The sequence below is a fragment of the Osmia bicornis genome, chromosome 1 (genome assembly GCF_907164935.1).
Source record: "Osmia bicornis bicornis chromosome 1, iOsmBic2.1, whole genome shotgun sequence".
In the NCBI taxonomy this organism is placed as follows: domain Eukaryota; kingdom Metazoa; phylum Arthropoda; class Insecta; order Hymenoptera; family Megachilidae; genus Osmia; species Osmia bicornis.
In genome coordinates this window covers 14,672,618-14,696,755 of record NC_060216.1, presented here as the reverse complement: position 1 = coordinate 14,696,755, position 24,138 = coordinate 14,672,618, and the positions used below count along the sequence as shown (strand labels likewise).

Below are 24,138 nucleotides of genomic sequence, written 5' to 3'. Positions count from 1 at the left end.
TTAATAACTGTATAAAATTGTTAGGGTATACTGTGACCAAATATTTAAAACTCTACGATTTACAATGTAATAAGTATTTTAATGCAATAATATAATAATAATTAATAATAATAATATCAACTAATAATATTATTAAATACTTTATACATGTACATAGTAATGTATTTATAATAATTCGTATTTTATCAGTAGAAGAATTATTAGTATTTAGTAGTAGCAAAGATTTTATGTAAACAGGTAAGTCTTTTTTGCACGTTCAGTCCTTTGTTACAAAGAGTAGTACAATTTCTTTTATGTCAACTGTATTCTATAATTGAAGAAATCCATTACTGGAGTTGTAATAGTTTTAAGTAAACTGCGTTTAATATAGTTTTTACAATGTTTCGCCTATGATTGTACGTAATTTATTCGCTATAAATTCATTTTTCAACGTTTGTTCTTTATATATCAGTTATTGTTTTCCTTATCTACGAATATTAATAATTTTGAAGTTTCCAGTTATGTTCAGGATTCTATAAATAGTATACAAATTTCTGTTCCATTTTCTTATTTCTATTTCTAAATTCCATTATATTTGAAAAGGAACTTGATTGTTCGATTAGGCAAGTGTAGCACCAAGAGGAAATATTTCTCAAGGCAAATGCCGTTCGTAAAAATCTGCATGCAATATCAGTGTATATTTTCGTAATTAGTTAATTTGGTAACTCTATAATCAATTAACTCTTATGACAGAACACAAAGAACTTATATTATTGTAATAATTTTGTATTTGGTATATTTTTAAACAGTCAATTAAATGTTTAAAGAAAAACAAAAAGTTAATGAAATAAACGATGGAATAGTGAAATAATACACCGTATTAATTTGAACACAGATATTCACTCATTTAACTGTTTTTCATCCTTTTAGGTGTTACATATTTTAATATAATAATTTTATTACATCCAAATTATTATTAGCTTGATTTGTATTACTACGATATATAGCTCAACTGTTCTTAGTGTATTAACATCTTCACGTATTTCCTAGTTTTCCATTTATTTTTTGTCTATTAACTGTAATTGTCAAATTGATATTAACATAAATTAGAAAATTAATACATAAGGGCAGCAATAAATGTAATCTAACAGCAGTAAATAAATTAAATATTAGAATTGTTACTTATTTTTTCGTATGCATTTACCTTCACACTTCACACTATCAGGAAAGCATTACACAATGACGTATGCTGTTTAGTAATTTTAAAAACCAATCGACATTTGCCACCTCTGGATTTAATATCCTGAACATTTGGTCACGGGATATAAAAAAGTATGTAAAAGCGCTTTACGTAATAATGCTGCGTCGAAACTTATCATTCTGCATGTCTTTGCATTCATTACAAATCGACGCACTTGTGGATTATATACCTTTGTGTAAATGCATGTTATGTTTCACAATTATTAAACTATGATATAATAACACAGTTGGTTCCAAATACGCCATTGTAAATCACAACGTGTATATTTCTTCAGGTGAACAACTGAATTGTTCTAAACGTGTATAACATATTTATGTAAATGTTGTTTTTTTTTTGTCTTTTTAATATAAAATGCATTAACAATTAAGTATTTTCAAAGTAATTTCTAGAGAAACGTTTCCATCCTTTTTGTTCTAAAAGCATTTCAAGAAACAAATTTCGAGTGTACAAATTAATATTGCATATGAAATATGTGTAAAACGGCGTCGTTCAGAACATACGATGTAACAACATTTATACAATAATAGATATTGTTAGAGCAGTATTACTGTGTAGAATTTAAAATAATGCATGCTGAAAAAATTTTTTCTCTCACAGTATTACTTTAAAATCCACATCGACGTACTATTTTTAATCAAACGTTCATGTATAATTTCCAGTCATTGACATAACGTGACGCACATGAAACAACGTCATATAGATCCAGTTACATAAAATCTTTGGCAAAGGTATGATTAATCATTGACCCATGACTCTGTAAATATGTCTCTAATATTATTGTATTTCATAAACAGCTACTCGCCATTTGTCATGTTTGTTTTTTTTTTACACAATTTTGATTTCTTCCAGTATGAGCATTCAGAAACGATCTTGCTCGTGAAATGCACCTGGTCGACATTATCTAATACAATGTCTTAGTTGCTTCAACCAACACTATCTCCCATTACTTCCGTTTCTATTTCATGTTCTGTACGCTCTGATTCTTCGATCGTTTCAGATTCACCCCGTGCATCTTCAAATTCCTATTAAGATCAACAAAATTACATTTATAATAACATAGAAAAACTATTAGCATAAAACCATTATATTCATTTGTTATAAAATTACAAGTTCCTCTTACTTCACGTGTTGCATCATCAATACTGCTTTCCTTATTTAAAATTTCACCTGTAAAAAACAACCAAGAAACAATAAATTATTACATCTGTTCACTTCTAATAAATTCAACAAAATAAGGAACTAACCGGTTTCCGTTTGTGTTTGACACGATATAGTGCACGTATCAGAATATTCGCGACGTTTGATATCTGTATCAAGAGCATGAAGACGTTCTCTACTTCTACGTAATTCTTTCCGCAACGTTTCCCGTTCTTCTTCTCTTTCTTTTACAATTTCCTACAATTCAAGAAGCGTAGCACATATAGAAATTTTGTTTTAAAAATATATATATACCCATCTCACATCTTCAAGTGTGATTTTCTGATTAAGAGTCTTCAGTGTATTTTTTAATTTCTTTTTGATGCAAAGTTTCTTACCAATAATTGTGACAATTGAGATGTTAAAGAATGACACACTGGTTGTAAACTAGCAATTGATATTGCTGGTTGAGGATGAAGATGCATTCGTGGCGATGGACAACCAGTCGCTTCGCAACTAGCTGGTGCAGTTAATGCCGATGTTCCACGCGAGGCAAGAACAGTTTCTGTTTCGCTTACATTTAACGCGGAATTTAACATTCCTACCAACTGATTCGCTACAAGTATAAAATAAATTGTATAAAATTATGTTTTAAATAAAAATGTCACTACTCTATAAGAAACTTATGATTATAAAATGTGAAGCCAATAGTTTGAATATTACATTCTACTGAAAAATACCTTGACTAATAGCAGCGAGTATTAGTTCAGCAGGTTCTTTTTCCATGCTTGATGGCTCGGATGCCATATCAGCTACATGCTCAAAATCTTCTTTAGGAATATTTAAAATATCTGCTACCAATAACTGTTTCTCAATTAAAGCCTGTTTGATTATCTCATCCTTTCTTCTGAGACATTCTAAAAACCACGTGAAACGTAAATTACAATAATATTCACAAACTTAAAGATAACACTTTTCTAATTAAAAAAGAACACAATATACCTATAGGTGTAAACACTGGTTCAGCAACATGTACCGGTGGTACTTCTACGTGAACTTCAAGCGGATCTATTAACGATGCTTGAGTACAAGTAACCATTCTTAATGGTTCTCCTATACCTGAACAAAAACCAGATTATTCATTAAAATGAAATTTTAAAACAAAACCTATTCTTTTCTTTTAAAATTCCAAACAATTTTCAATATATAAACATAGCAGAACCTGTTGCAGGAGGTTCATTTGGCAGTGGTGGTGGTTGCTGTTGCTGCTTTGCTTGTTCAGTTGTGGCAGGCTCAGGTGCAGGAGTATTAGGTGTTTCAGGTTCCTGTTCAACGCTTGTATTCGGCGTGGAATCAGTCGCTTCTAATTCCTGTTCCGGTGGCTGGTCCGTTTTCTCAGGAATAATGTCGTGTTCCGTGGAGGAAGTGTCCTCGATCGGGGGTCCTGGTTCCTGTGCCAGTGCAGTTGGAGGAGTAGGTCTTCTACCCTGCTTATCACGAGCCTTGTACGCTTCAGCTGCCTCGGATATATGCTTACACCATAATTTCCGTTCCGCGGGCGAGGCTGCTACTAAATCGTAGATCTGCGCTCCGTTCTGAGAGGTGTTCACCAGATAAAGAGAATTCTTATCGACAGCATTGTGCCTGACGAGAACGGTGGACACTTTGACGATTGGACTGAGCACAGAGTTCGCTTGATTCGTGTTGATAAATTTCAGCAGGTACTTTTCGTCTTGTCGATGCAACAGGAATATCGTGTCGTCGAGGAGTATTACGTGCAGGTCAACGGGTTTGGCTCGATTCTGCTCGGTTCTGCGCCATTGCAACGGACCCTCGTAGATCAATTTACGTTTAGTTATGTCCAGATTTTTAAATTCCTGTACGGTCGGATGTTCGAATTTTTCGAAAGCGGTTCTGTCGATGGTTCGTTGGATCTCTGCCAACCTTTGGTAATCCTCCGCCTCCCGTACAGCCTGGTTCACGCGGCTTAGAATCTCCTTGCTCCGTTCTAAGCTACGTAAAACGGCGGTTCTTTCCTTATCGTTACTCTCCGGCGTGTACTTGGCCAGATTCTCGAATAGAAGGGGATACTTGGTCAATCGTAGCATCCCGGTTAATATGTGATCTTTCAGCTGCAACCTTCGGCAGAGCGGATTAGCTTCGATCTCGTTCAGGAACGAATTTAATTTTGGATCCTTCCGACGACGATCTCGCAACGCGTCCAGGGCTACCTGCTGTTTCGCGCAGTAAGTCGACGCTGCCCTCTCGAACGACTCACCGTTATCCCCGTCGAACATCTCTAACAGAAGCTCGCCAACATCGCCCACGCACGGATTCTCCTTTTTCTTACGTTTCATCGTTTGATTGAACCGCGAATGGATCGTTACCATCTCGTCTAAATTCGAAAACAGTAATTGGATTTGGTCTAACGGAAGTACTTGGGATTCGAGCAGCGGCTTATGGAAAACGTGCGACAACACTCTTAACGCCCGCACGTGAGATCGCTCCGTGTGGAAGAGTTCTGAAAGAATAACGAGCGATGGTGTGCGATTAAGATGATCCAACGTTTACATATTAAAATTGCGAATGCAGTTATAACATAACATTTTATTATTCAAATCCTATCTTTCGCCGGTGTTTTTATTTGCCCGTGGGAATGTTTCACACCGAAAGAAAAAAAAAGAAAAAAAAGAAAAAAAAAATAATTATCCATAAATTTGGATTTGAACCCCAGTCTCACTAGCAGGCTAGCGCTCTACCACTTCAGCCACAGAACCATCTTAGAAACAAGATTTACCTATACGATATACAAGATACGTGGGAATACCAGAAACTTTACATTAAAATATCTGAAAAACGAAGAAACCCTTTAGGGTTTTGTAACCCTATATGTATACTACTTGGAAGATGTAAATGTTATAAAACGAAACGAACCGTTGATAACTTCTTGCCGTTTCTTTTCAGCATTGCTGAGCCGAGCGAGTACGTCCTCGGCGACACCCTGACTCCAGTCAGGAGGATCCGGTTCGACGTCAACATCGCTGTCCCACGAGGTTGACGTGTTCGACGATGACGTAGCTGGGTGCACCTGCTCCAGGCTGGTACTCGGACTGTCCAGGCTTCTCGTCGACAGGCTGCTGTTCGACGAACTGCCAGCCGAGTTGCCGGGAAACGTGCCGGCTGGTTCGCAGTCACTGAAACCAGCCCTATAGTAAATCGTTAGCGAATTACGTATTCGACGGTTTATACCGTACCGGCTGCCTTCAGCCATTTAGAATCTTTTTCAATATCTATAATACCAACTCTAGTTAGGATTCGATGACGTTGGTCCACGGATAAAGTGACTTGTTAGGATTCTCTTGGACAACGGGTCACATTTCATACAAATTATGCAACGAAGAATTAATTAAATTAATTGTTTAACTTAAAATATTCACACTCTTATCCTGGAAACAATGATAAATTGTAATACCTTACGGATTTTGTACGTTGATCATTAACACCGGAATTATCGTGTTTCACGAAGTCGATGAAAATTTCTGGCAGTCGTTCGTTTACGTTCGAGCACTCCGACGAGATGTCGTTCGGATGATCAAACGGTGAAGACGGTTTGGTGCAGGATATTGGACTACTTATGTTTTCGTTGCCACGAAAATTAGGTCGAGGACGGACACGTCGAGAGCCGTGTTGTCTCATCTCTCTTATATCTCCTTAGCCCTAAAGGGCTTCAACGGTGCGGCAAAGCTGGCAGCTAACTGCTGCCTTTACTAGGAAACCGTGGATACACTTTTATTCGAGGGGACTTTTAGCTGCAAAGAGCACTCTCCCGCGAAATGTAGTTACGTTATTCTTTTTTTTTCATTTTTGCATGGCTTAGGCATTTTTGATTAGAATCAACGAGATTGCTTCCCTTTTAGACTTTCATATAGGAAGTTTGTTCTGGTGATTCAATAGCTTGCAAATTTTTTCTGAACCTTTGTGATGCAACGTACGTGAGGAAATTTACAGAATTAAATTTTTAAAAAGGTACGCGGATAAGAATTTCTATAATAATTACGGTATTATGCAAGGTGTAAGCTATGCTGATGGAAATACGATCGTAAAAATGCCACCCATCAGTTTTCTAAGTATACTGCCAAAAGGAAGTTAGTAAATTAAGGGGATTCAAGTATCTACCGAAAGGTTAAACGTTATTTTCGCGGTAAAAGTCGGCTAGCAGTGTGTTGGCATTTTGGCTGAGTTATTATAGTTACTGCAACATTATTCGCACCCCTTCTATCACGATTTACCGGAACTATTAAAGGGCGAATAATGTCCCAATTTTTAACACTAGATTGCCGGACTCACATTCATTAAAATAGGTATAGCACGTATGGATTTTTGGAACTAAGTAGTGGGTAGGAGAAGGAATAAATAATTCTATTAAAAACCAACATGTTTTTAAAAAAATTATTTAAGTTTTTTTATATACAGTGGGTCACAATCACAATCTTAGTAAATTAATTTGCATAGCTTCTCGAGAAACCTCGCGTCATTTGGTCCAATTTTAAACGAGGTATTCCGTTTTAAACGGTGAGCGAATAATTTTGTGATCCACTGTATATAGCAATAAAATCATAAATGAGTGAAATTGACTAACTCCGGCAATCTAGTGTTAACAGCATATTACATTTCTCCTTAAAATAAAATTTATTTCAATAAATCCTGATATTTTGGCGAAATCAAAATAAACATCTACTAATTTCGATCAAATTTTCCCTGGATTTCCAGCTATCTAATTTATCGCGAATAATTGAACACAGCGTGGCTGTGTGCCACGGCGTCCCGACTATAAACGAGAACTTAATCGACGTCGATCAAGCTAAGCCTTATCGAAGCCGCTCCTTCATCACTTTAATCAACCCCCTAGATATAGAATGCGACATTGACTTGCAGCTGATACGCTGCCTTGTGCATACAATCGTACCCGGTCATCAATGGTACCTGTATTCTTCCGAAGAGTAAAAATCCAAGCAATTTTATGCCTCGTACACTGACACCCCCTTTAACAAACAGTTTGCTCAACGAAAGCTTCTATCGACGTACCGTACACAAAATTAATTTGAAAAAGAAAAAGAAATCTTAGTTAATTCCAGATTAAGACGAATTTTATAAATAGTGTCTTCTGTTTAAAAAAGAAAAAAGAAAAAATAGAAAGGGGTAAGAGTTACCATTATAAAACCTTAGAATTTCGAAATTTCAATTGGAGCAAAATTTATTTAGACTCTTTTGCAATCGAATGAAAAATCGTGCTGTAATAAGGAACTTGTTAAAGAAGCTGAGCCTACAGTCTATGTATTGATTCGAAAGTATCGATCGCTTAAAAAATAAAGGGCAAGACATCTATCTCTGGCCTGATACCGCTTTGGTCCCCATTTACAGGCGTGTACACGTATTACGAACGGATCGATAGAAACGGATCATTTTCTTTTTTTTCTGTCCATTTGTGCGCATCGATTTCTTTTAATACCAGCTGCATTAGCAGCCAATTTTTATTGCTCGTCACGAAATATTAACACCTGCGCGAGAAACTGGTATTATTTCGTTTATTTGTACTGTGGTTGATATATTCTGCATTTTTCAGGTAACCGTCTGATTTATGCAAGGCTATACTACTTATTGAAAGAAACGTTTTTATTAATCCTGAAAATATTGCCAAAAATATTCTGTTAATTATAAAATGAATTTGAAAATTCAAAATGAATTAAATCTGAAATAGAAAAAATTCTCAACGATTTTAGCACTGATTTAATTGAAAAAAGGGATTGGTCCTTTTTTTAGGATAAGGCTTATGCACCATTGTGCAGGTATTCTAGGCGGTGTCAATTGAATTTAATTGCTATGAACGTGACCCCTATATAGTGTTGCTGTTCGCAGAAATCTATCCCTCTGTTACATAAAACGCGTTCTTTCTAAGTGAACAATTTTCAATGAATTAATTAGTCTCAAATAGATTTTCAAAGTCATCGAAATTAACCGTACCACAGAAATTTCGCTGGCAATCTTTCCTTTTAAAAGTGATATTATGTATTTGTTATAATAACGATTGTGACAAGATTAGAAATTTTCTTTGATAGATACTAATTGAATGTCTCAGGGCGAAGAATGGATAAAGCTAGGCGGTGATGAAAAAACGAAAGGTGTCGTATCACTGTTAGAATAAGGGAAAGCCATAAAAAGGTAATTAACCATAATGTACTTTGCTTGAATTAGAATCTGACATGTTCGTCTCCATGTACTATCGAGATAAAATAAAAGGTATACGTATTTTAATTCTTCGTCGAAATAATAAATTTCCATTTCATTTTGAATGATCAAACATTAATAAATAAAAAAATGAAATAAAATACGAAAAGTCTGTATTATTTATCAATATTAGTTTCTCTCTGCCATCGAATTTTAATCCTTCATAAAATACTCGACTGAAAGCATCGCTATTCAATTTTTTCCATTTTTTAGAAAATCTGAGGAACAAAACGATTTTTATCCGTTGCGATTCATAAAATTTCTATTTTTGTTGCCTGGCTACAACTTTCGCGTATCTCGCGTTCTAATCATTAAAAGGTTATTCTACTGTTGCCAGTTTTGAAAGGGAGATTAAAATGCAATTTTTCGAGCTTGAAATACAGAAAAAGCGAAATCCGTCCGGATTTGCCTTTTCAGGATTGTCTTCGTATAAAAATAAATAGACCTATCCTATCAGGAATTAAATCACAGATTTCAATATTTTTATCATAGCTGGAACGAGTTGATTTGTTCAGAAATAAAGCGGCACGGGGTTATTTATTTATCGAACCCCAAGTGTCAAAGGCGCGATGCAGTTTCATGCTCGGTCGAGTAAAAGTGAACTTTGCAAGTTGCTCGATGAGGTCAATAATCCTGTATGGCTTTTCAAAATGTAAAAATGCATCAACGATTCGAAGGCACTCGAGAAGGTTGACGGCCTACGATCTACACCGAGATCAATCGTTAGTTCGTCGGATTTGAAGCGGAAGTTAGCATCGTTTTTTCGCTTCTTCGATGAGACTCTAATGCCGCGGTATTTAAGCAATTTCACACTCTTTGGAGAAAATGTTGATTTTCGGGGTCCAAATTAAATTTTGAATAATTTGTAATTTAAGCCAGCAGGCTGAGAGATTTAACAATGATACAAATTACACTTTGAAAATTAGTAATTTGAAAATTAAAGAAGTCAACTTCGGAAGAGTCTAATGCCGCGGTATTTAAGCAATTTCACACTCTTTGGAGAAAATTTTGATTTTTGGACTTCAAATTAAATTTCGCATAATTTGTAATTTAAACCAGCAGGCTGAGAGATTTAACAATGATACTAATTACACTTTGAAAATTAGTAATTTGAAAATTAAAGGAGTCAACTTCCCCCTTTTCGTTTCGGAAGAGTCTAATGTCGCGGTATTTACACCATTTCGCACTCTTTGGAGAAAATTTTGATTTTCGGGGTCCAAATTAAATTTCGCATGAAATGTAATTTAAGCCAACAGGCTGAGACATTTAACAGTAATACTAATTACACTTTGAAAATTAATAATTAGAAAATTTTCAATTTGAAAATTAAAGAAGTCAACTTCTTTTTTCGTTTTGGAAGAGTCTAATGCCGTAATTTCGCACTCTTTGGAGAAAATTTTGATTTTTAGACTTCGAATTAAATTTCGCACAATTTGTAATTTAAGCCGACAGGCTGAGACATTTAACAGTGATACTAATTACACTTTGAAAATTAATAATTTGAAAATTAACGAAGTGAACTTCTTTTTGTTTTCGGAAGAGTTACAAGGATCCACACTTTTCATCTCATATTACTAAACGTTTCAATAGAGGATTGTTAAAATTGCAATTAAGCAATTCAAGGCATAACGGTGTGCATCATGTAACTCGGTCTGTTTTGTGCGGTTCAAACGAGCGACGTCAAGATAAACGCGGATTTTATTAAAAAAATGAATTTCATTTTAAAATTTCTGTAGCTGAATTTGATTTTCAGGCGTTTCGAACGTCGCTCAAAGAAAGGCATTGAAATCACCAGAAATGTATACGAACATTCCCACCCTTAATGATGTTGATCGCGTTTCTTATAAATTAATACATAAAAGATAATTTCACTTACAGTTTACAACGGCCAACCATAATTTCAATTTCATCCCTTACCTTAATTATCAAAATCATATCATAATGAAATTTTGATTGCTATTTAACAAAACTAATAATCATCGAGTGAACACATATATAACGTATAAATTTTCTTTTTTTATACCGACGCTAACTAAAACAGTCGAGAAACATGAACGCGGTCACCGAAGAAATCATAAGCGAACACGTTGAGTTACATAAACCACCCCATAAAGAATCACTCTTGTAAGCCACAGTGGAATACAAAGATTCAACTTCGAAATAGAATGGTGCGGAAAAGATACCCCGATAGATCGTTCTAAGATTGCAATAGCAACCGGTTGATCGGATGAGGCCAGGAAATCGCGATACGACTCGACGGGCGAAGCTTTTCGGATAAACGCGTGGGTGTTTCGGATCGTCGAGGCAACGCAATAACCATCCGCGAAATTGAACGTTTAACGTCAGACTGAAGGCCTTCTGGCTGGCATATACATCTTCGCCAAGAGGAACAGAACGAACCATTCGAGTCTGCGCCGTTCGCACGTGGACGCGGATCTAGAGCGTTAAAAGTACATTTATACGCAACCGTACCGCCAATGTCCCGTCGACGTACCGTCAACAACGATTACCCCCTCCTTCCATTTATTCCCCCTTTCATGTTTTTCAGGAAAATGGACACAGAGGAGGAAAAGCGGACAGGAAACACAAAGCGCACCTGGCTGCGAGTTAAGCTTCCTTTTGTTCAAAGGAAACGTTCCAACTCTCGCCTTATTAGCCAACTCGTACCAAACAATTTAAATAAATTTTTATTAAATTTAAAACGTAATATTTTGTTATTTTCTAAATATTTATCGTAAGATTGAAAATCATGAAAAGAGGGATAAAGCATTTAAACTTTCTATCACTTTTGTGCAGGCCAAATGGTAAGAGTTATCGAATAAATTTAGTGGGTCAAAATCTCAACGAATGGTAGAAAGAAAATATTTTTTAATTTTTTTTTTTTTCATTTAGTTCCAAGGGTTGGCTTTAGAGCGAATCTCGCTCTACTTTTACCTAGTTTGTTTATATTTTTTAAGGGTGAGGAGGAGGTTCTAGGTCAGGCTCTCCCAAGGCTCTCCCAAGGCTTAGGGCAACTAGTGGCTCCTCCCCCTACATTTGCTCCCAAGCCTTGAACGCATACTGTTGGTCTAGATTTTTTCATTTTACTACCAGGGAATTTTCGAATCGCTCAACCAGCAATTTCGTTTTCAAATAAAAAACAATTCTGTTTTGAGAGAGGAAGGATACGTCGACGGTACAGTTATGTATAAATGGATCTTTAAGGAACGAAAAGTCACCGTCGAAGAAACCGAGGACTCTGCCAAAAATCTATACACGGTGTGCCTGAAAAATTCCAGGGTCGAGTAAAAGCCGGAAATAGATGTTCGGGGTGATTTCGGAAGCCGCGAAGGTGGGAGGTGTTTTTTTTTTTTTCGCGAAGCAAGGAATCTTTGACACGATAAAAGAAAAAGAAATAAATAACGAAGAAAGCAATGATAAAAGCTGGATACGTGGTTCAATTTCATTCGGAGCCTTTCCGAGTGCGCTATTTTCGGAAGATAATCTTGAATGTTAGAACGAGAATAAATTTTACTCTAACGAGAAGTGTACTCTTGGACATTTATGGACGTTTACGATTCTGGAACTTTTTAGACACGCTATAACAATTTCAAAACGCAAACGTCAAACGATGATGTTTCAAGGCTGCCAGAATGCACTAAACCTGGTACACTGTTCAATATTTTTACTAACAAGCTGTGTAAACTTAGGAAATTTTGGAGATCGACTTCTCGAAACCGATCCATATCTAAAAATCTGATTCAATAAATATTTCAATATTCAAATATACTGTAACTTTATTATAATTACTGCTTTTGTTTCGGGGATAACAGAATTGTTTTTCAATCTCAATTTATTAAAGTCAATTTTCAAATAATTGAAATAAAAGTTTAAAATTAAATCTGAAATTAAATTCCACAAATTCTTTCATTATTAATAACATTGTTATTCCACAATGTATAAGTACCCTCGATAAAACGAAGCTCTGTACAATGAACTCGTGTTTTCAATCTTTTTGCAATGCACAGCATTTTACTCATCGTTCTGCAATGCACGACTGTGAAATCCAGATTCATTTCAAATAGTGTTCGTCTTTGTAGCGTTTCTATTTTGCTAATTACACAATTTTGTAATGAAGTGACACGGAGCAATAGAAACAGTTTGAAAAACAATTTGTTCCTCGTTGATAAGAGTGTGAATTAATATCAACATAATTATTTTTAAATTACCATAAATAAATAAATATTAATTTCTGTATAATTACACGTGAATTGTTATACAGTTATTTAAATAAAAATATTTACTCACTTTGTTTTGGAGAGATTTGGGTCACTGGTCTTCCTCTTTTCTCGTAGCTGTCGCTGTAACGAGAACAGTTCAAATGATACTTAAAAATACCTATCAATTACCAGTGTTAAGATTTCTTAAATTATACGAAATTTACATAAATTAAAAAATGAATATTTACAATGCACGATTTTGATCCTTACCTTGTGATGTATCCGCTCCTTGTAACTTTCAGACCTGTTTATGTTTGACGTCTTTGGCTTACTGGAAATATTTTGCTGCACCCTAAGTAATCGTAATTAATAAAGCGTAAATTAATATCTATAACAGAAACAAGCTACACAACTGCAATAAATAAATAAAAAAAAGTATGCATTTTCATGGTGTACAGAAAATTCGATGAATATTAAAATTTTAATACCTTACAAATCTCAAATAATAAAAATAAACGCTTTATAATTTTATTAATTAATATCCAGTGTACAACAGGTAGCATCAAGAACCTTATTAAAGCATCCAATTAGTAAGGTGTTAAAATTAAATGAAGGCTTTCTTACAAAAAAGAACGAAGTAATTAAACGAAGCAATTTAAGAACAAATTTGTACAACATCTAAGCAAAATAAATCACTGAATATTTGAATGAAAAATAAACAGACATGTCACATCGTGTGTTCTATGGAAATATGGAAGCAGTTCGAGAATAGAAATATTCTTTCGCGTGCAAATTTGAAACACATACATTTCAGAAATATCTTCCCGCGAGGAAGGATTGTCCATATTATCGGCGTGATCGGAGACCCCGCTGTAAGCGGAAATGCGTCCTCTTTCGCTGCTGGTACGCGCGTTTCCGGCTACGCCGCCCCCGCGATGCTCTCCTGAAAATGCGGAACAAACGAACGCATTCATTAATTGTTCCAAGTGGGAGGCTACGATGGAGAAAAAAAAAAACATCATAGTGCAATAAAAGAACTACGACGACACGTGTAGCTACGATGTTGGTTAAATTATTTCGATTCGCATCGATGCATCATAAAAAGGCCATCACAGATACGTTTCAAGTGAGACTATTGATTTTCGATACAATACCCCTATGTGCTTATTTCCCTTCAATAACCGAGGCATTCTTTTCAATTGAAATTACAATAAATGTAATAAACAATATTTGCTAACATCTTCCCACAGAAGGAAATAATTAATTTATTACATATTTTTGTAACTAAACGATTCGATCAAGTGGTTGGAAAGGACAAAAATATATTTGTAAAAAATAATGGAAAATATTCGTATTAAAAACATGACGTCGAATCAGTGGTATGAAATTTATTGTTCGTACTAATTTAATTTTACGTGGTATCCCGGTGAAATTAACCCGAATTCCATCCGCACAAGAGTCTATTACATCCATGCTGCTATTAAAAAACGAAAGAATGTTTTTCATTTTTTCACGAGTCCATCAAGCTCGAGTATTTATATAAATATTTTTATAACTGTTTCTAAGAAACTGTATCTTAACTCGTAAAATTCGCTTGAATTTATTTATGAATAATTTCTATTTAATTATTAAATAAATAAAAATGAAATACTTCTCTGAATCATTCACAGATTATAAAATCTAATAAATTTCGAAAAAGTAATATATGTTGTTGAGAAACGATAGCTGACGATATTGTATTGCTCTCGTTATCTCGATGATAATGGAAATGAAAGGAACACATTTCTACCGAACTCGTCCAGTTTAATGCGTGCCAGCATCGAATTAACACACAGGCTACGCCACGATTTCTGGCATTCTTCCAAGTATCTTATGTGGAGGCTTATCAGGTAAGGAATGCGACTCAAGGTAAAAGCAGACCGCCAGACTGTGCGGGGATAGGGTGGTTACATTAATCCGTAGTTAGACAAACATACAAATCAAAACCGATTCGTTGCGTCAATGGTAACGATTCGATCGAAAGAACGTACCGTCGAGTTTAACTATGAAACGAACGTCAGTAGCTAAATTAAAATACAGAATAACATTAACACGTCCGCCACAGTAGAAGAGTCCATGCGTGGTCAGACAGGTTGTCATTGTAATTGACATAAAATTGTTCCATTTTTCACTTGCTTTCCCAGTCACTGAAAATGGTAAAAATAATAACACGAAGCTTCCTTCTCTGATTAATCTGAATTTTTCAAGGGATTAATAAACATCGTTTGGAGAAAAATTAATCATCTTCTGATAATAGGTGGTTAATCGATGACTATCGAATAATTGAAACTGTTTCTTTTTACCGCAAATGATATGTTTCCTTCACCTTTGAAAAATTCAAATGGACGAATAAATTGTTCAATGTTAAAAATACTTGAATAGGGAAAAAAGGAATTGGTGCTCTTGAACCCCGTAAGCAGACAGATAGTTATAGATCGACAGGGGTAGGTATGCCGAGAGGATGCACGAAGGAAAAGCTCGAGCCTCGAGTATTTTTAGATTAAGACGATGTAGGCGCGTGTCGCGGAGGCCGGAAACCGTTTTCTCGGCCCCTCCTTCCCGTTTTCTTCTTGGTTGTTGTCGTTGCCGTCTGCACTCGTGCCGTGCAAGATCTATCTTATTTTCCTACCCCCTCGTGCCGACGCATACTTGGCATACGGTTACGACAACGGACACGCGTCATTATAAAATCGAAGGAACAACTGAACCATCAAAAGGTACAGGAGGATAAAATGGTCAAAAGTGCCCTTGAAATCGATTTTATTTAGCTGTGCACGGTTAATAGCTTATTAAAAAACAAAGTTATACACCAAGTTTCAATCCTGTATTTCAACCGAGAGGCTAGTTAGAGAGAATTATAAAATCGATAAAACGGTTTTCAACATATTTTCCCCATTTATTGGTATTCAAAAAATCTGAAAAAATTCACAATCATAAAGAGACGTATTTAGAATATTCTGGAATTTTTGCAGATTTTTTGAATATCAATAAATAGGGAAAATATGTTAAAAACCGGTTTTTCATTTTACCCTCTTACTACCCTCTCGAATGAAATACAGGATTGAAAATAACGTTTTTCTTTTTTTTATGCTATTAAATGGTACACAGCTCAATAAATCGGTTTCGAGGACACTTTTGACCATCTTATCCTGCTACACCCTTTTGGTGAAAATTCGCCAATTACACCCCAATAATTCCAATAATGACATAAGTTACAAACATCGTTTCTGCTACTCATTTTCAATTTAAAAAATATGAATTTTCTAAAGCTTTTCCACAGCAATTTTTTCATTAAATATAAAATTAAAATTTTAAGCTACAAAATACTGAATAATCCTTATTAAATTTTTTCAATCTCTACCAGAAATATTGAAATAGATGGAAGATTTTCAATTGCAATTTCCTCTACCGCTTTCAGGCTCATCTTTAAATACACGCGAGTTGTAAAAGCTTACAATTCGTCTACGCGGGTACCTACGTACGATTTCCAGTACATTCTGATCTAATTTTGTCTAGACACGCAGTATTTGTATAGTCGCAAGGTTCTGTTTATGAGGTACGCGGATCAGACGAGGAAGGGTGGCAAATAATCTGACTTTAATTTAAATGAAACTTTGTAAACTTGTAAAATAATAGATTATGTTAAACGCGAAGAAATTATGTTTCAACAAAAATCCAATTCTGCCATCCGAGAGTTAATTAAAATTGGATTGTTCGCAACCCTTACGAACAACCCCGAAACAGAAGGAAACGGTTGTTCCATAATATTCGCAAACGATGCATCTCGTTCGCTTATATAAATGCAACAAGGATTTATGAACGCGTTTGACGAGCAACACCAGAGGCGAGGAAATTTCTATGGGAATAAATTGTTAAAACTTCCTAGTCTCCCCTTCTTAACTTCCTCAACTGTACCAGAAACTTTCCTCCATACGTGAGAGAAGCTTTGAAACTTTCGAAATTACCGATAAAATTTCGGTCAACGGAAAGGGGAAATAAAATGCCTACATAAAGAACTTTTAAACTAGAATCAACCGTGAGAAACTCCGATGATTGTAGAAAAACTAGAAAATTTCATTTTTTCTTCCTCGTATCGTTTGAAAAGAGAATGATTAAGAACAAACCTGTCTCTTTCTCAGATCCACTAATTTCCTTCGCACCGGTCTCGCGAAACTTCTCCGAAGAATCGTTCTTATCACAGAACGCACTATCGTTTAAATTCTCACAACACGTCGATACATTCAGACGATCCAAACCGACGATTATAGCAGTTTCGATGATCTCGCTCGGTTCCCGTGTCTTCCTCACCGCGTGGAACGTCTCCCAAACTTTACCGGCCAGAGAACCTTTGCTCATCGGCACCGCCGATCTTTGCTTGATCGTTTTCAGCTTCGTTTTCTTCGCCACTTTGTCTTTGCTTACTTTCTCCAACACCACTGTCGAACCTAGTGTTATCCATAATCGTCTACCTTTTCGTCACTGCTCGTTTCGAAGATCAAAGAATCTCCGCTCGTACACCGTAAAGCGAATTAATAATTAGCGCAATTAATGATAATCTTTTTTTTTAAATTAAAAATGAAACGAATCTCCGTAACGCGAATTAATAACTAGCGCAATTAATAATAATCTTTTTTTTTTTAAATTAAAAATGAAACGAATCTCCGTAACGCGAATTAATAATTAGCGCAATTAATGTTAATCTTTTCTTAAAATTAATAATAAAATGTAACGCGATGGAAAGAGCGGAGCTTCTTCGATCGAAACGAGCTCATTAGATATTCACGCGATCTTTACCATCACCCTTCAGCTTCCGATTCAATCTGTTCCTGTATCTCTCCGAGGAAAGCCTGAAGCTAACAAAGCTGGCTAGCGGCGAGGGGTTGGTGGTAGTTGGGTAAGGGTTGCGATCCGGTTCCCCCTCCAAGGGGTCACGCAACTGTTGCACCTCGACCATGTGAACACCTTTCGAGGACGGTGAAAGAGATAAAGAACGATCGGTACACGAATGATACCTCTTGCCACTCTTCCCGCGGCAACAACCGAACTGGCACTAATTTCTCTTCAAGCACTCTGCTCTCGCTTCTTTTTCGCGGAGACTGGTGTGTTTCGTTTCCGGTTAAACCCCACCAGGATCGCTCTCCCCCGCTCGTTTTACAACCACGTTCGAAAGCGTACGTGTACGAATGTACAGGGTGTGCGTGGTTCCTGATTTTCGAAGCCCTCCGAGGTAACCCTCCGGGAACGTTGGGGGGTGATCTTCAAGATATTGATGTGCTTAAGGTTCCTCTTAAAGGGTAGCTATCCTCCAACAGGCGATAGACTCTTCTGCTTCTTAGGATTTTCACACCTTTCTCTTGGATATTTTTGGAAACGTACACTGGAACGTGAACAGATTTTTGTCTTCCACTTTATAGAGGGTGGGGATGTATTGGAGAGAATTGATTTGGAAAAAAATTAATGAATTATTTGAATTTGATTTTTAGTAATAAATTATGTATACACCCTGTATATGAAGACAAATCTCTGTTACTGTGATTCCAAGTTTCAGCTGCCTTTTCGTGGTTTCCGTTCTTCCTTCCTTCCTCTCCTCTTCCACAAATTCAGTTGAGAAAAGTTTAGCCCACACCGAACGCTACACGTTTTGCGAAACTTCCTTATCGCAGAGTGTGATTATTGTAACAGCACGGTTCGATAAAAACCACCTACACTAGTCGTTTCAAGCATCAACCATCGCTTGTGTATTTCAACTTGACACTGCTCTCTTTAATAGTTCAATTTTTAGAGAAAAACTCATATAATGTTTGCAATATCGTGCAAAGTCGTATAGAGTAATTAAAATAATTATTCACATAAAATGAATAATTATACTTATTGAATTCAGTCCTAATTAAAATGTATTAACACACTGTGGATAATGAATTTACTATGAGCTGATATCATTGCCATTCTTAGAATTTGAAACTAGTCATCAAATACACAGGGTGCTCCAAACATAAATGATCAGATTCTATCAGTATGTTTTACAAGTAGAAATAAGAAATATTGTACACTCGAGTGCAATGTAGATTTCTGTTGGAACCCAGGAAGAGCCTAACATATGAACAAGAAGATCTTTAAATTAAAAAAAAGTCCAAGTTGCACATAATCATATGTATCAATAGTGAACTCATTAGAAAGGACTTTGGAATACTCGGTATAAGTCACTGTTATTACTATTCTTAGCAAAAGCTATTATTTTTGTTAGTTGATATATTTTTCAAAAAACTGTATGTCCCTAATGAATACGCTTTATCAAAAGAACCACTCATTGATAAGGAAAATCACCAAGCACTATAATAAATTCATCTTCTTAAGAAACAACTTCTTTCATGAAAAGAAAATTGAACACAACGGTGAACAGATTCTTCTTTAACTGGCACTTCAAAATACTTTTCCAAGGAGAAAAATAAATTTTACTATCAATGGTGGCGAACAATTCCAACGAGACAAACACTTGCTAACAATGGCTGTCGTGACCTACGTTCGTCGAGGAACGCCTCGTTCGAAATGAAGTCAGTAAACTTCGAGATAGCGGATAACGTGAACGAAAAGGAAAAAAAAGAAGCGAACGAGACGTACTTACGTCGACAAACAAGTGTGCGTAATTATAAGCCTCCATAATGCAATATGGAAACAAAACACATTCTGCGGTCTAGCAAGAATATCGTCACGGCGAGAAATATACGTTTAACGAGCATCCTTTTTCCTTACAAATTTATTCAATTATTTTATAACAGAGATAACTGCGATCTTCGTTAATGAACTGAAAGTATATGTTTAATATTAAAATATTATACTTGTCTCGATGCTGAAGAACGCGCTTGATATTCAAAAATTACTCTACATCTGTGATGGCCTGGTTCTTTTGAAATTAAAATTACCTGTTATTAGAAATTAATGAGGAATAAAAAACGCAGAATTGTTCGCAGTGTATTATGAATAAAATATAGATTTCGTTCTGGGAATTATGGTAAAATTAACGGCATCTGACGAGTTATCACGTTGTGAACTGATTAACACAGCTTGACGGTGTTATATGTATGTATATAAAATAAAAAAGAACGATATTTATTCCTTATTACTTTTGCGAATTAAAAAAACTTAGAAATAAAAGATGATTTTGATACATCATATAGAATACTGATATAAAAAGATGTATCATTGTATTCTTAGAAATATAAAATGTCAAGGCTTACTGATATTCGCGGTTCAATGATAAATATTGTCGAACAAAAGCTACATCCACTTTGTCCTTAACACAATCGTTTATGAGCTGAGTGTGTTTTAAACAAATATTTAATGGTTTAATAAAATGAATGTACTTACCATTTTCTCCATCAGTCAATGCCCCGCTGTCCTCCTCGCTTTTCTTTGTTTTATCAACTGTAATCACGAAATAGTTTATTCTATTAACAAACAATTATACATCATAAAAAGGTAAAAGTAAAATAAGATTTTTACATAATATGTTCTGTGATATTTAAGTTACTTACTATGAAGCATATGATTTTGAGAATGATGGTGATGATGCGATGATGGAGGTTTTCTTTCAGGTCTGATACGTTCCATTAATTTGCTTATACGATCCCTTTCCTTCCGAACCACCAATGGTCCTGGACAACTCTCCTCTACTACCCGAACACACTGACGGTGAACACTTAAAGAACAATCTGTAACGAAAAATACAGCCTCCCTTTAATTTTGTTGTATGAAATTATATTCTTCTAATACAATTATTTTATGTCAGCATAGCAGTTAACGATTGATTAATCATACAATTTTACGTACCGCTACATAAATATCCTTGAGGTCCAATTCCGCCAATGATAAGTTGACAATGATTGCAATTAGTAATAGTGAAGTATTGATGAGCTACAAAATGGTGACCCCTGATTGTCATTTTCCTTGTCTTTCCAGTGAGTAAACGTACTTTAAGATTCGATTTATCTTTAGCAACAAATGTAGGTACTCGGTCAAGCGATACTGGCCGGACTTGAAAAATTTTTGTTAAAATTGTTGCCAGACCAGCTGCCGTTGTGAATTGTCGCAAATCTACGTTCTCTTTTTCTATATCTACTCTGAAATAATACATCAGGCGTAATATAAGGAATTATACAGGAATAGAAATTAATACTGTATAAATTTAAACGAGTAAACTTACAAATAAGGATCCATCTTAGGTAAGAGGAACGTTTCTATGATTTTTGTCTCTCGTGACTTGTCGGATGCGCTTTCATCTAACTGGACATCGCTCGGACCAAATATCGTACCTAATCCGGCTATTCTTTTTTGTTGAAAATCTGCAAGTTGCTCGTTCAGTTCTTCTTTCGCGCGTATACGCGCTTTCCAAAAAATCTAACAGAAATGTGATGTTTTATACGAGCGTACGAGGTAATAAAATATTTAAAGAAAAATGAAATACATACCTTTCGCAGAATCTCTTCCTTATCAGATTCTTTCAAGAGAACATCATCTATTTCGTGTGCAACATTTTCGTCTACATTATGCAGACGGAGAGGCTATATAAAAAGTTGAGAATCAAGTATTATGTTTAAGTATGCTGAAAAATATTTTCAATTTTAAGCTACTTACTGCACCAGGTACTAAAAAACTAGAATGAATCTCATATGCCCACTTTCTCATTTCTTTAGCATTGCCTTCTTTGTACAGATCCGTTACTAAATAGAACAACTACAATAATATGAATAATTTTATATAATTTTGGATAATAAAATTAATTATCTTAACAAAATTATTACCCTATACTCTATATAATACCTACCAGACTGGAGGGATCACTGTTTGATAAAACATAATTAATAAATACAGCAAGATGCGCATGGTGTCCCCATAATCGGGACAAAGACTTAAATGGACCATGATCTTCCAACTGACCCTAAAATTATAATCAATTTTAATCAAGTATTCATTCGAATTTGATAGGAACCTTTATATTATAAACTTACAACTTCTTGATCGCTCATGTCGTCATCCTCCATTGACATGATCGGTTGTTGCAACGTGGGCAGTCCAGGAATGCTTTCGTTTAATGTTGTCTGTAAAGAAGAATTTTAAGTACCTATCCCAATAAACAATGTTATAAATTAGGATTCCAATGCTTACATCATTTATGGTAGAATTAGAAGTATCATTTCCTGGACTAGCAACCGGATACGGTGGGGGTGGAGTTCCTGGAGGAGTGATATGAGGTAATTCATCTATATCAATGTCACTATGCCTCACATGCCTTGGAGGAGAAAGATCGTTCATTGATTCGGATGCTATTAAACGTCTACTAGCTTCTGATGGAGAAATACTTGTTGTTCCCAGTTGTTCTGGACTGGATTTTGTTCGTTGGTGCTTATTCAATGAATTTGAAGAACCCAAATTCGCACCCTGTGAAAGCTATAAGAAAATCGAATAATCCCTTATTAAATAAATAGATAATAATCGATAGACTGTTAACAATTATACATTAAACATTCATATAATCTAAGACTGTGTAATTCATTATGCAAGAGTGTAGCGAGATGTATGCATATTATCAATAAATTTGTACATATAATAAAAACACTGCAGTCGCAAAAACAGTAAAAAATATCTATATATCAAACAAGTATTAATCTATATACTGAATAACCACAAGCTCGTCAAATCGCACTTTGATCACAATTACAATCACATTTAAAAGATATCGTTTCAACGAACAATTACAGCTTTAGGCATAACATTTAGACATAATAAGACATAACAAAATCTTCACTTGGTACTTGGTTGTCACTCAGTATCATGATGATCCAGTATATAAAATGAAACGTGAATAGAAATCTTTAAAAACGTAACAAGATAGAACTACAAAATTATTCAGCAGAAAAATTAGTTAACCGTAGAAGTGTACACTATCGTGTGATACTTCCTTTTTACCATGCATTCGTATATATTATTCATTTAATAACTTAGCAGCTAGACTACTTACAGAGTTAGGTATGCCATGACTGGTGGTTGAGGGCATTACATGAGTCAACAGATGACGTTCCAGCTCCAACTGGGCTACGTTGTGCGTATTTGTAGTAGGCGGAGGTCTGGGAGGCAATGGTGGCGGAGACAGGCTTTGCATGGACAAGGATTTACGAGATGGTAGAGGCGGTGGTACATCACCACTGCTACCACTCAAGGGTGAATAATAACCCGGGGAACATGAGGTGTTTGTTACCAATGAGCAAAGCTGTAAGACACAACAAAAGCTGGTTAGATAAAGTTAGCAGAAGCTTGAATACATCCCTATATGAGTGAGTTTGAAAATTTCAACTTCGATGCAATTATACTTTATATAAAACTTATACCTGTATAGTTCAAAAAGTGGACACGTATGATAACCCAATGTAGGTCTTGTCAATTTTTCTCATTATGTACCATCTTATCGTATATAATAAAAAATTATTAAATTGCTACACAATCAATGTATTAAAAAAAATTATACTCAAACGTTGTAACAAAAATAAACATTTTAATATCATGCCGAGCAACTATTTGGTACACTGAACAGCATAGCCTGGAATTGCCAAACACTGATATTAAAGCCAGGCACAAAAATATATATATATATATATAGGGATATAAGAAATGTTAATGAATTAAGCGTTAAAACGAACTCACGTTTCTATAAATACAATTATGAATAATAACGTGATATTTATGACATAATATGCAGGATGTTCCATGGAACTGAAATGGACCGTATCATCAGAATTAAAGATAATGGTTTTATATTTTAAATAGCATCAAGGATGCACTCCATCCCGGTCGATGAAACATCCTTTATACAAATGACTAGTTTACAGGTATAAAATTGATGCAGTACATTAGTGCAATAAACAAGAAACCTTAAAATAGTTTCAGCATCTCATTAAAGCATGTTTCAATGGGAAAAAAACCAGACCTGTTCATTGGTAGTAATCGCAGTTAGTTGTTCCTGTAGGGTGCGCACCCTCCTTTCGGCGCCTGCCAGTTCTGCTTGTAACGCAACAACGTTGACATTACCGCTGCCAGTACTAGCCTTCGCCAGGTCACTGCGAAGCTTGTCAACGTAACTTTGTTCCTTCTCCAACATAAGCTGGAATGTATGAACGCGCTGAGTTTCCAGCTGCCGTTTTTTCTCGAACTGGAATATACAAAAACACAGAAATTGATTAATTTACG

At 35.4% G+C, this 24,138-nt stretch overlaps 1 protein-coding gene across 4 annotated transcripts in view; it reads right to left on the bottom strand.

Moving 5' to 3' along the window:
* Window positions 1-111: 111 nt before the first annotated feature.
* The window catches only part of LOC114870954 (rho guanine nucleotide exchange factor 12), a 32,400-nt gene continuing 8,373 nt past the window's right edge, over window positions 112-24,138 (bottom strand). For 2 of the 4 annotated variants that reach the window (XM_029176263.2, XM_029176265.2), the window contains 22 exons: window positions 23,879-24,100; window positions 22,916-23,164; window positions 22,063-22,344; window positions 21,906-21,995; window positions 21,722-21,835; window positions 21,532-21,630; window positions 21,366-21,458; window positions 21,101-21,294; window positions 20,728-21,017; window positions 20,433-20,609; window positions 20,266-20,322; window positions 13,669-13,804; window positions 13,132-13,213; window positions 12,950-13,002; window positions 5,312-5,583; window positions 3,600-4,898; window positions 3,380-3,496; window positions 3,118-3,294; window positions 2,776-2,993; window positions 2,485-2,635; window positions 2,361-2,407; window positions 112-2,262 (listed from right to left, as the gene is read on the bottom strand). In XM_029176263.2, coding sequence (XP_029032096.2) covers window positions 2,164-2,262; window positions 2,361-2,407; window positions 2,485-2,635; window positions 2,776-2,993; window positions 3,118-3,294; window positions 3,380-3,496; window positions 3,600-4,898; window positions 5,312-5,583; window positions 12,950-13,002; window positions 13,132-13,213; window positions 13,669-13,804; window positions 20,266-20,322; window positions 20,433-20,609; window positions 20,728-21,017; window positions 21,101-21,294; window positions 21,366-21,458; window positions 21,532-21,630; window positions 21,722-21,835; window positions 21,906-21,995; window positions 22,063-22,344; window positions 22,916-23,164; window positions 23,879-24,100 — 4,518 coding nt within the window. In that variant the 3' untranslated portion in view covers window positions 112-2,163. The remainder of the gene's footprint in view (window positions 2,263-2,360; window positions 2,408-2,484; window positions 2,636-2,775; window positions 2,994-3,117; window positions 3,295-3,379; window positions 3,497-3,599; window positions 4,899-5,311; window positions 5,584-12,949; window positions 13,003-13,131; window positions 13,214-13,668; window positions 13,805-20,265; window positions 20,323-20,432; window positions 20,610-20,727; window positions 21,018-21,100; window positions 21,295-21,365; window positions 21,459-21,531; window positions 21,631-21,721; window positions 21,836-21,905; window positions 21,996-22,062; window positions 22,345-22,915; window positions 23,165-23,878; window positions 24,101-24,138) is intronic. The other 2 variants (XM_029176264.2, XM_029176266.2) reach the window with 2 other exon arrangements.